Genomic DNA, 12,625 nt, shown 5'->3' on the forward strand with positions numbered 1-12,625 from the left:
AGTTACTCCTATTACTGTCCTGCAGAGACATACTTGCATTGGACTGTGATTGGCTGCGTCCGAAAGCTGGAAAATGCTGCCTTCAGAGGATGCATTTCAAGGCAGGTAGGCATCAAGCAATGTCCGAATCTAATGTTTGCTTCAATTCCTGTCTCCTGAGATATCTTCATCTGATTGATTTTTGCAGCATACATGTATCCTTCATTGCCTTTGATATCCCACAATCCTGTGCTTTCCATTCAGTGACAGTCAAGCATGGAAAATAAGATGGCGTCCGAAAGTTGCGTTTGCTGGTCAATTTGTGTGTAAATTCATTTTTTTTTACCAATATTTTTCACTTCTGATGTAATTTCTAGCGAGAAATTACTACTGTAGTAGTGTTTAGTTCTCACCAAAGCTCGCTCTATTTTGCTGTATATCATTAAACTGTTACATTGCCTTAGAAGTCTATCCAAAATCGGTTTTGTGAGGTGCCTTCGTGCACAAAACGCTGCCTTACAAGGCATTGCCTGATAAGGCAGGCAGCGAGGCAACGAGTCAGCTGCCTAGGTTTTTGGACGCAGCCATTATGGGGTGTGTTTCAACCGAACCAGGAAAGAAAATGCCTCTGCACTCAATTGGATAGACCTACAACCAGTCAAAGCAACGAAGTCAACTGCACGCACGCTGGAAGTAGAAGATGATTGTAAGCGATCTTTGCTGGTGTCGTAAAAATAATTTAAGGATACACAGAGGACTTACCAACACAATCATAATTTTTGAGAGAAATAGTAAAGGTGACTGCATATGGGAACAAGTTCACCATTTAGGATTAGAACAAATTCAACCCAAACACTCTGATGTGGCTGATTACGTTACTGTTGATCTGTCCATCATCGTATAAAGCACACACTGACAATTTGATCGATCCAAACAGCTCCGGTTCAAGCATAGTTGCTCCACAACGGATCACGTCCAGACCAAACTTCCCGACTTCAAATGTTGTGGGCGAGGCTGAGTTCTGCTGGCATCCAGGCTATGCATTTTTCGTAAAGTCGTACATTTCAAATAATGTAACAGACAAAGCAAGGAGCGGTATAGTGGATGTTATCGAGTGCACTCATTCAATCCCACGGTGCGCTGCAATAATGAATGCATCTGTACAGGAAACTTACAACAAAGTGGACTAGAACTTTGTATTATAGTTGAAACTGTTACTCTGTAATATGTAAAAGATATAAAGGAAAAATGTGCGGTTTGGGACAATATTGTTGAATGTACAGTAAAAACTGCCAGGCATGTGTTAAATTAGATACTGTAGCAAAAAACGAACATGAAGGATCAATTTTGGTCTTGGGTTTACAATGAAAGTCAGTTTAGGTGCCAAAAACAATGTACAGCTAGGAATAAAAGGGTTTTTGTTGGGGATATTATAAGGAAGTATTGAGTGTTTCAAGAGGAACTTTGGAACCTCTTACAGTCTGATTAATCACATTTGATGTTACTGATAAGGTAACATTTCTGGTGGCAGTGGTGTGATCTTCAACCAAAGAAACCATGGAAAAAGACGCAGACGGCGAGGAGGATAATAGCGTTAGCGTTGACCACGTTTCTCCATAGAGGTTTCTCAGTGGTGTCGGTGAGCTTCAGCTTCATCTCCGCCTCCTGTTCTTTAGTCAGTTTCGGTGCATTGCCTTGATCAAAACCACAGAACCAGTTGTAGGCCTTCTTACAACAGCCTGGTTCCTCACTCGCCTCTGCAGCGCAAAAGACAAACGGAAACGGTTGTTATTGGTTATTAAAAATTAACGTGCTACATGTGCAATGTGATTTACACAAATAAGACGTGCCTGGATCAACATCCTTTCCTAGAATAAACTAATCCTAGTCTCAGAATCAGACGGCACACCAACAGAAGCCCAAAGTCTGTTCACTGAGCCATGTGATACACGTAACACACAAAAATGGTGAGTGCTACCTATCAATGATTATGTATTTGGTGGCTTGTCCAGAAGTACCTTCTGTTTCCATTGAGTTGGAATCCTGTTCGTCAGTCCAGTCATCTAACTCCAGATCTATCCTCTCCTCAGTGTTGTTCCTCAAACTCCAGCAGAGTCTGTACAGCTGCACAACAACAAGGGACACACAATATGAGGGCTGTGACAGAGAAGTTGTACAGATAAAGTTATACACTTGCTTTATCTCTCTATCTATCTAATCTGTAAACTGAATGCATCCATTCTGAATAAAAGTATACCATTAATATTTTTTAAATGTCATCTCAAATTTTTTAAATATAGTATATTGTTATAGTGTATTTAATGTGTATTTCACGTGAAATAAGAACTTTTTTTAATTAAATGGAAAATATGGTGGTGCCATATAATACTGAAGAGCTTTAGTAGTTTTGTTGTAAGAAAAGCTTACATGTTTGTCGTCAATGGGTTTGGTCATGAGGGAGATGCCCAGTATCAATATACAGGACAGGCTGAACAGGATGAGTGCAAAATAGAGGTAGTGCACACCACAGATGATCGTGGGACAGTTACTGGGGCTCACGCAGCTGCCCGTGCCATAGGCAAACTCGGTTATCATACGCGCCAGACCCACCAACAGACCAATACAAAGCCCGTAGAAAGCACCCTGTGAGGAAATATCGACATTATGTGTCAATAGATAAAAATGAACAGCAAGATTTAGATTTTCTGGAAAAATTCTTGACCAGTTTTAAGATAAAACATTTTTCAAGCTTAATTTAACAAGCAATAAAAAAAATATGTGAAACTATAAAAAGTGAAGGACTAACTCACTGGTTCATTGACTCTTTTGCAGAAAATGGCGAGGATAAAGACAGCGGCGATAGGCGGAGCCAGATAACTGGTTATGGACTGCATGTAGTCGAAGAGCTGGCCGCTCTGAGCCGACTGAACGATGGGGATCCACGCGATACTCACGCCGATCAGAAACAGCATGAACAACCTGCGCACAAGAACACAAGCATCTCAGAGCCTATTTACATCCTTTTCTGCTCACAAGGTCAGAAATTCAATATCAAACACACACAAACAGACACAAGAACGCACCTCCCAGCGATCATGAGCTCCTTTTCTTTGGCTTTGGGACGGATCTTGGTGTAGATGTCCATGGTGAAGAGTGTGCTAGCGCTGTTAAAGATTGACGTGAGGGAACTCATCAGAGAGGCCAGCATGACAGACAACATCAAGCCTCTGAGACCTTCAGAAACACACACAGCAGTTCAGACCTATAACACCAGACAGATCAATCAAAGCATGTAAAGAGACAGAAACAGAAATATCAGGATATTACCGTTTGGCATCAGGTCCACCACTAGTTTAGGATAAGCAATATTACTGCAGCCCACACTGGTTCCACAGTGGAAGTCACATTCTTTTGGATCCACACATGCAATCTCATCTAACACAAATGAGAATATACACAAATATTAGTTTCATTAATAGTCTTTCACTATATACTGACCTTCTGATGCACATTTCATACAAAAACATCACAAAAATGAGTGCATTATAGAAGAAAGTGTTGTCACTATGATGACAAGATGCCATTTCCAAAACTCGTTTGACCTTCCCAAGGCTGACAAACTATGAATGGTTAAAATTTATTTTAAATACTGTTCCTGGACATTATAACCCCAACGTTTATCTGTTCTGCACATTTTACTGAGAACAGCTTTCAGGACCACAATGCAGGCTACACACAAAAGCTTCTCCTGAAATGAAGCAGTTCCCACTTTGTTGAGACAAGCAGTGTTTGTGGATCACAACTTGTAAGTATTTGTTATTATTTGTAGTTGCGTTTTCTATTAACAGTTCCTTTATAAGTTTTATGTTGTTGCTATGACGTAAACAAAAGGCAAAAGCTTTGCTTTGGCTAGTCTGCTATAGCGAACATTAGTGTTGATATAGTGTTTGCTGTAGCTTTTGTTTTTTATTAGCATTATTGTTACATTATTGTTGCTGTATTACCATAGTTTTCTTATAATCGTCATGATTAAATTGTGTATAACATCATATCTCAAATGCAAAAGTAAAAAAAGTAAAAAACAAACATACTCAAAATGGCCTGTGAAATCCATGCTTGTGAAGTTAAGTCTGAATCTGGCTTGAATTAGTTTGAAATTGATGCCATCCTTAAAGGGTTAGTTCACCCAAAAATGAAATTGATGTCATTAATGACTCACCCTAATGTCGTTCCACACCCGTAAGACCTCCGTTCATCTTCAGAACACAGTTTAAGATATTTTATATTTTAGACCCAGAGCATGTGCAGTCTATGCACACTTTACTGTCCATGTCCAGAAAGGGAATAAAAACATCTTCAAAGTAGTCCATATGTGACATCAGTTGGTTGATTAGAATCTCTTGAAGCATCGAAAATACATTTTGGTCCAAAAATATAAAAAACTACGACTTTATTCATCATGTCTTCTCTTCCGTGTTCCTCGAATAAAGATTCAAACGGCTATGAATCAGTGAATCGCTCAATGATTCAGATCGCCAATGTCACATGATTTCAGCAGTTTGACACGCGATCCAAATCATGAATCAATATGCTGATTCATGACCGTTTGAATCGTCACAACTGTGTCCCGAAGCGGTATATAATAAAAAAATATTTTGCTTTATTTCCAGACTTGATCATCGTTCATACGTACATGCACACACTCTTCAAAAACAGTGCTTTAAATCTCTTGACAAATTAAAAGATGTAAATGACAATGTTCGAAATAAAAGATATAGATGTCAGCTTGCTTATTTTGCTCAAGATAAGGTTAATTAGGTCCACATGTCATAAAAACAAGAAACTATGCTTCTAAGCACAGGTCGAGAGCTGTCAAGAGTCTTGTTCTGTGAGACTAAAAAAACTAGTTGGCCATATCAACTCAAACATAAAAGTTGACATATACCGGTAGTATCACTAATGTGGTAACAACAGGCTTATAAAATAGTTAATCCGGTTATCACCCAGCTCAGCCAGGATGCTGCCAATCTTTCTCACCTGGGTACAGCACTCGGCTGATCATGCCTGGGAAAACCATGAGGAACATGGGCAGAAGTTTGAGATAACCACACAGGATGCAGCCAGCTTTCACGTGAGACAGGCTCTTGGCAGACAGACAGCGCTGCACAATCACCTAAAACAAGATGGAGTGTTAGTGTGAATAATCCTGAGGAACATTTTAGTGCTCGGAATCATTTAGGACGGTTATTAGCTGTTTAAAATAATTTAAAAGGGCTTTCTGATTAAAACATTTAAAGTTTGAACTTTTTTTGTTTCTAAAATTCTTATGTTCACCAAGGTTGCACTATTGAATACTCTTCGTAAAAAGATAAACATCTACCAATATGACTGATATGACTTTTTTGGAAAAAACTAAACAAACTCCCCTCAGAGAAATAAAATCCCCATCATAATGTGACATGAGTGAACCTATTTAGGTCTCCATGAGTCTTTTGAAGCTCAAATTTTGATATATTTTAAAAATAAAAATAAAACTTTTCAGTCAGTAGCTTTGATAAATGATTAGTACCTGGTCAGTGCAAAAGTACCATGTAGCCTGAATAGTCAGACCAAATACCATTCCAGGCCAGGGCAGATTGCCGGTAATGGGGTCTCTGAAAAGGTGGAATGAGTCTGCACGAGGGGTGTAGCACGATTCACTGATGTTTTCACCCACCACTGTTGGAATCGCATTCATATAACTGTCCTTGAAGTTTTCATAGCCTCCAACCTCATTGAATGCTGAAAGAAAGCGGTTTATGAAGCAAGTAGTCGTTTAGCAGACTTTTTATTTAATCCAAAACGTACAATAAAAAGTGAACAGGCGTACCAAAGCCCATCAGAATGAATGATCCCACAACCATGATGATGGTCTGCAGGGTGTCTGTGTAGATGACTGCAGCTAGACCACCTGTAGGAGAACCAGTGAAGGTTTTTCAAAGAAAATCAACTGAGCAACTGAAAAATAGACGGTATGTAACAAACTTACCTTCATTCATTGTGATTTTATTTTATAATTAGTTTTTGTGTACATTTCTAACATTTATGTGTGTTTAAATAGGTTTTAGGTCTGTATTATCCATCTTAACAAGTAGGGACTTTTATTTTGACGGGTATTGTAGTCTACGGAGCAAAACAAATATGGAGAGGAGAGCTGGCAGTTCAGAGTGGTGGGCAGATTTCAAGGTTTCATTTTGTTAAGCACCCCGAAAAGGTGTGTATGTACTTTACTGTCATTTGTAAAAAGTATTTTTGCGCAGTATTTATGTTAATGATAATGATATGGAGAGAGAGTTTGTGTACTCTTTGTGTTTGTGTTTGTTAATGCGCACTTCTTTCGTTTTATTGGTAACTGTGATTATTTTTTATTTATTTTTTTGGTGGTCAAACGGTTTGAATAAACTCCATGAAACATCTGTAAAGTTTGGCCATCACGCTACAGTAGGAGCTTCACTTTCGCTGGTTCGTACTTTCCCTTGAGCCTTCGTTATATAAAAGGTCATGGTAATATAAGAATTTCCTGTAAGTTTTCAGAGCTGGAAACTTCCTTATTAGTAAAAGAAAGCTTTCATAGACACCAGACCCAGAAAACGAGGCTCTCTAATCAATGATGCATTACAGAAGGGTGAAACGCTGTCTCTATGTGTTCGCTGTTTCTGTAGGAGATGGTGAGTTTGATGCAGAACAGGAAAGGAGTTTTCTTCATTAACTTTTAGCTCATAGTTGCACTCGCTCCGTATACGGTTCCAGTGCTTCACAAGCAAGCGTCGGCAGCCATTCTGTATCTTCATGTACAGCAAGCAAACAAGCAGATGCTGCGAATGAGGCTGAATACAAGAAGTGGCAAATGGCAAAACACCAAAAGAAAAAAATAAGAACTCTAGAAGAGCAGCTCAGAAAAGAGCTAGAAACTCAAAGGTTTGAATTAGAACGACTACAGGTAGAAAAGGATTTAGAGGTTGCTCGTGCCTGAGTAAAATCATATGCTGAAGGAATAAAGGGAGAGAAAAAGGCTGCGTCCGAAAACCTATGCATCTGACTCGTTGCCTCACTGCCTCATCAGACAATGACTCTTAAGGCAGCTTTTTGTGCATGAAGGCACCTCACAAAACTGATTTCGGACAGACTTCTAAGGCAGTGTAACAGTTCAATGATCGACAGCAAAATAGAGAGCTTTGGTGAGAACCAAACACATATTTAATTACTACATTAGTCATTTCTTGCTGAAAATTACATCAGAAGTGGAAAATATTGGTTAAAAACATACATTTACACACAAACTGACCAGCAAACGCAACTTTAGGACACCATCTTTTTTTCAAGCTAAACTGTCACTTAATGGATTGTGGGATACCAAAGGCAGCGAAGGATACATGTATGCTGACTTCAAAAATCGATCAGATGAAGGTCTCTCAGGAGACAGGAAGTGAAGCAAACATTAGATTCGGACATTGCTTGATGCCTTCCTGCCTTGAAATGTGTCCTCCGAAGGCAGCATTTTCCAAGTTTCGGACGCAGCCAGAGAGTCGGTCAATACAGAACGATCATGAAAGTCAGAGAAACAAAATCTCTTCTACCACACATCAGTAATACGATGTTGTGCAGTCAACACCTCTCAGTGAAGTGTCTAACCTTCAACACCTCTCAGTGAAGTGTCTAACCTTGCTCAAGTAGTTCAGGACAGCATAGCATCAACAGGTTACCCATGAGCCTACAGTATTCAATGGAGACCCAATTTAGTTTGTGGACTGGGAGGCTTCATTTATGTCACTTATAGACAGAAATGGTATCTCAGCAGTTGAAAAACTCTATTATTTGAAAAAGAATATGAGTGGCTCAGCACACAATTATCACGAAGGCATCTTTTATCAAAAAGATGAAGAAGCATACAAAGATGTTTGGAACAAGCTTAACCAAAGATATGGCCAGCCCTTCGTAATTCAAAGAGCATTCCGGGAAAAGTGGCCTGGAATACAGTCAAAAGATACATTTTCTGACTTCTTAAATGCCTGCCTGCAAGCCATACCTCATGTTAAAGGCCTGGATATATTTAACAACTATGAGGAGAACCAAAACCTGGTACAGAAATGTAATGACTGGGCAGCCTTCAGGTGGAACCGCCAGGTCACAACAATTTATGGACGTCAAGGAATTTCCTAGCTTTCAAGACTTTGTAAAGTTCATGTCAACAAAGGCAGAAATAGTGTGTAATGCTATCACTTCTTTACATGCTCGAGTCACCTCAAGAGAGAAAAATCTCAAAAGAAACAAAGCAATTGTCTTTAGAACTCAAACAACAGTAGAGTGATAAACAGACAGTGGCTAAAGGACAGATAAAAGTTCCATGCATGTTCTTTCAAGATGACAATCATCAACTTTGCAAGTCCCCGAAATTCATAAAGAAGTCTCTGAAAGACACCAGGTCACTATGCTAAGGAATGTCACTGTTGCCCCACATGTGATGTAGGCAAATTGTGACATCCCATGTCTTCATGATTACAGCTATGAAAATAACAGGAACAGAAAACAACCAACGGTAAGTAATGAACATGCACATGAGGGTGAAATTACAGATGTTGTGTCACTTAATATCACAAGCGAAGGTCATTCAGTCATTACATCTATGATTGTACCTGTATGGGTGTCTGTAAAAATATCATCCAATGAACAGCTTGTCTATGCTTTGTTAGAAACTCAGAGTGACACGACTTTCATTGATGAAGAAATTAGTAATGTACTGCAAGTGGATACTCCACCAATAAAACTCACATTTACCACCATGATGGGAAACAGTATGATCATTAAAAGTAAAAGAGTATCTGATCTTCTTGTAAGAGGGTAAAATACCTCAGTACATATCAATCTTCCTCCAGTATACACCAAGGAGTGTATTCCTGTCAATTGTGATCACAAAGCAGGATACGGCAAAGAGCTGGAGACACTTGAAGGTAAACACAAACAAAATGCCACCTTCTCAGCTGTGAAGTTGGTTTACTGATCGGCAACAACTGCCCCAGAGTGCTAGCATCCAGGCAAATCATACTAAGTAAAGATTGTACCGTATGCTATTCTAACCCCCTTAGGATGGAGTATTGTGTGCTGGAGTATTGTGTACCAGGCTTCAACGAATCAACAGCAGTCAGTCTTTAGTCCTATTCGGACTGGATTAGTTTAACATGGGGACGTGGGGGTAAAGTAATTATAACCAGAGGTTCTCGGTGATTTTAGTCCCGTCCGAATGTGCCATCTCGGTAATCATTACGGACAATGTCAGTAAAGATTACCGAGACTTTTACCTTCTGTAAAAAGGTCCGGAAAAATTACCTCAGGTAATACTAATCCCGTTCGAATAGACCTGCTGTAAAAATGTATGGTAAAATTCCGTCATTGCCTGTTTAAAAAAAGAGCACATTTTGCGACCTTGGAGGCGCTTGAAGCATTCGGTTGCGTTGTAGGTGGTGGGACAAATCTGTGTGGAAAATGTCCGGTATTTTCCGCATATCATTTAAAGCAAAAAGAAGATTAAAAGCACTTATTAGAGGCAAAACACATTTTAGCTCTAGGAAAGTGTGTATTACCAACATAATCCAATCACAATCGTTAGACTGGACCTAATGTTTATTAAAACACATATATATATATTGGAGACGGAGTTCAGACTGGCGCTCAGGTTGTGTGTTTGCTCACGTTATAACGGTAACGTCATACACACATGACGTCAAGGAGGTGCGTAAAGCGAGTTACTCCTCCCACTTCTGCTAGTTTTACTGAGATGTCTTATCCCGTGCGAATTGGCAATTAATATTACAGACGTCCTGAGGTAAAATGACTTTACCCCCATGTCCCCATGTTAAACTAATCCAGTCTGAATAGGGCTTTTGACATAGAATAGCCACTAAGGAGATACCTGCTTTGAAACCTGTGGATGTTATCTGTGTACTTAAGTCAGACTTTAAAGATGTTACATCGGGTAACAAGACAACCTTTCAAGATGAAATAGTGTTCCTAGACAAACTCAAAGAAGGTATAAAGAAAAATACTCAAGGACATTATAAAATGCCTCTTCCGTTCAAACAGCCATACTTACCTGACAGAGAGTTTGCCAAGGTCAGAGAAATGAGAAATACAAGACAGACTACATTACTTGCATTAATGACGTCATTGAGAGATGTGATGTAGAAACAGTGAATGATGATGGAGCTGATGGTTAAAAGTGGTACACATCTCACCATGGCATCTACCATCCAAAAAAGCCGGACAAGCTGCAGGTGATTTTCGATTGTTCTCTGAAATTCAAAGTCTCAATGAACATTTGTTAACAGGACCAGACATGATAAAACATCTCACAGGAGTCTTTGTGAGGTTCAGAAAGCATCCTATAGCTGTGACATAGAAAAAATGTTCCACCAGTTCCATGTCCAAGTAAATGTCGTGATTATGTTTGCTTCTTATGGTGGAAAGACGGAAACACAAATTCAGCGCATCAATATTACTGTATGAAAGTGCATCTTTTTGGTGCAGTGTCTTCGCACGGTTGCGCAAACTATGGGCTAGATATCTAGCCAGTGAACATAGTCAATACACTCATTAGCTGCTCAGTTCATCACAATAAACTTTTATGTTGGCAATGGATTTGCAAGTGTAGATAGAGTGTAAATCGCTATTCAGCTGGCAAAAGAAGCATGGGAGCTGTGTGCAAAAGTTTGACAAAGCTGTTTTGCAGAGCATACCAGCATCAGAACCTGCTGTAAACAAAGGATTTTACTTTCAATGTCATGCCAACCAAGAGAGCTCGTACAGGGAACAGAGTAATAGCTCCAAATTACATATTCCACTAAAAGGTCAACCCACAACATGTCGTGGCATATTGTCAACTGTTGCTTCCATATACAACCCTTTGGGCTTTGTAGCTCCCATGTTCACAATGGTAAGAGGATCCTTCAAGAAATGTGTCAAAAGGGTACAGGCTGGGATGATCCACTTTCTACTGCACTTAGTCCATGGTGGGAGAGATGGCAGAACAACTTCATCAATCTGGAAAGGGTAAACATACCACAATGTTATACACCTGCTGAATTTGGTAAGATAGTAAACACCGAAATATGTAATTTTTCTGATGCAACTATATACCTGTGATTATAGTCAGTGTTCTTACCTGAGAAAGACAAATGAAAATAATTTTTCATTGTACTTTCCTCATTGGCAAAGCCCGGGTTACTCCTGCAAAGATTACTACAATACCGATATTAGAGTTGACGGCAGCTGTGGTATCAGTTAAAATGAGCAATATGCTCATAGAAGAGCTTGCCCTCACCAATGTCAATTAATTTTTTTGGACAGACTCAAAGGTGGTCTTGGGTTACATAAATAATAAAGCCTGCTGTTTTCATACGTTTGTAGCCAATGTCCAAAAAATGTGCCAAAGCACAGCACCCACACAATGGCTGTACATCCCAATGGATGAGAACCTAGCAGACAATGCTTCCAGAGGAAGAACAATAAACTTTGTTTGATGAAGCTATGGCAATAGTCAACAGTCGCCCCCTTATAGTGGACAACCTGAATGACCCAAAGAGCTTAGAACTGCTCACACTGAACCATCTGATTACCATGAAAGCCACCACAGACAGCCCTACCACCACCAGGAAAGTTAATAAAAGAAGACATCAATGGGAAAAAGAGATGGAGATGGGTGCAGTATCTTCCTGAACAGTTTTGGAGTAGATGGAAAAAAGAGTATCTACACAACATTGCTGCTAGACAATGCTGGCATGCTCCAAAAATGAATTTTCCAATTGGTGATGTGGTCATGGATACATATGAGACCCTCCCAAGAAATGAGTGGAGACTAGGATGGATCATAGACATTGTAACTAGCCAAGATGGACTAGTAAGAAAAGTCACAATAGCACTTGGTGACAAAAAGCTAAACAAGAAAGGAGAACAGGTAAACAAGATCTCTATAGTAGAGACCTGCTCAGAAGTTGGTATTATTAGAAGCTGAGTAAACAAATCTTTAAAAGGACTTTACTTTGCTTTGCATACACAAGGGTTTTAATAAGTGAAAATGATGTATGTTTGAAAAACATTGCAGCAACGCAGTAACGCAATGTCATGTGCAAACAAATACATAAAAAAGGGGGGCGAGGCCTGGTTGAGCTGCATTAGAGAAGACAGTGGCTGAATCCAAAAAAATCGCCCCCTATACAATTAAATAGGACACTATTTGAAGAAACAGCCATTTGTAGTGGTGTCCCAAACCATAGTGGACATTATTGAGTGCACTCATTCTATCCCACATTGCACCGCAATAATGAGTGTACAGCCAATGTACACGTAGCGCACCGCAATAATGAGTGTACAGCCAATGTACAAGTAGCGCCTGTCCGAATTATCTCCCTTATTTTCATTCACTCCTTCAAGTGAACTTTATTAGTGGACTAATGTAGGGAATAGTGATTGAGGGTTTTGTGGGCAATTTCAGATTCAGCCAGTGTTGTCCCTATGTTGACAAGAACAACGCATATTATGCAAAGGCTTCTCCTGAAATGAAGCAGTTCCCACTTAGTTGGGATAATCAGAAAGTCAAATTGTATTATTTGCATTT

At 39.5% G+C, this 12,625-nt stretch overlaps 1 protein-coding gene across 1 annotated transcript in view; it reads right to left on the minus strand.

The window, feature by feature from the left end:
- LOC137062850 (sodium/glucose cotransporter 1-like) overlaps window positions 1–12,625 on the minus strand; it is a 20,789-nt gene continuing 8,164 nt past the window's right edge. Inside the window, exons 7-15 of the mRNA XM_067433775.1 lie at window positions 5,849–5,929; window positions 5,549–5,760; window positions 5,017–5,152; window positions 3,307–3,414; window positions 3,063–3,213; window positions 2,790–2,958; window positions 2,407–2,622; window positions 1,998–2,103; window positions 1–1,736 (exon numbers count right to left, since the gene is read on the minus strand). Coding sequence (XP_067289876.1) covers window positions 1,522–1,736; window positions 1,998–2,103; window positions 2,407–2,622; window positions 2,790–2,958; window positions 3,063–3,213; window positions 3,307–3,414; window positions 5,017–5,152; window positions 5,549–5,760; window positions 5,849–5,929 — 1,394 coding nt within the window. The 3' untranslated portion in view covers window positions 1–1,521. The remainder of the gene's footprint in view (window positions 1,737–1,997; window positions 2,104–2,406; window positions 2,623–2,789; window positions 2,959–3,062; window positions 3,214–3,306; window positions 3,415–5,016; window positions 5,153–5,548; window positions 5,761–5,848; window positions 5,930–12,625) is intronic.

This window comes from Pseudorasbora parva, chromosome 23 (assembly GCF_024679245.1).
Source record: "Pseudorasbora parva isolate DD20220531a chromosome 23, ASM2467924v1, whole genome shotgun sequence".
Taxonomy (NCBI): Eukaryota; Metazoa; Chordata; class Actinopteri; order Cypriniformes; family Gobionidae; genus Pseudorasbora; species Pseudorasbora parva.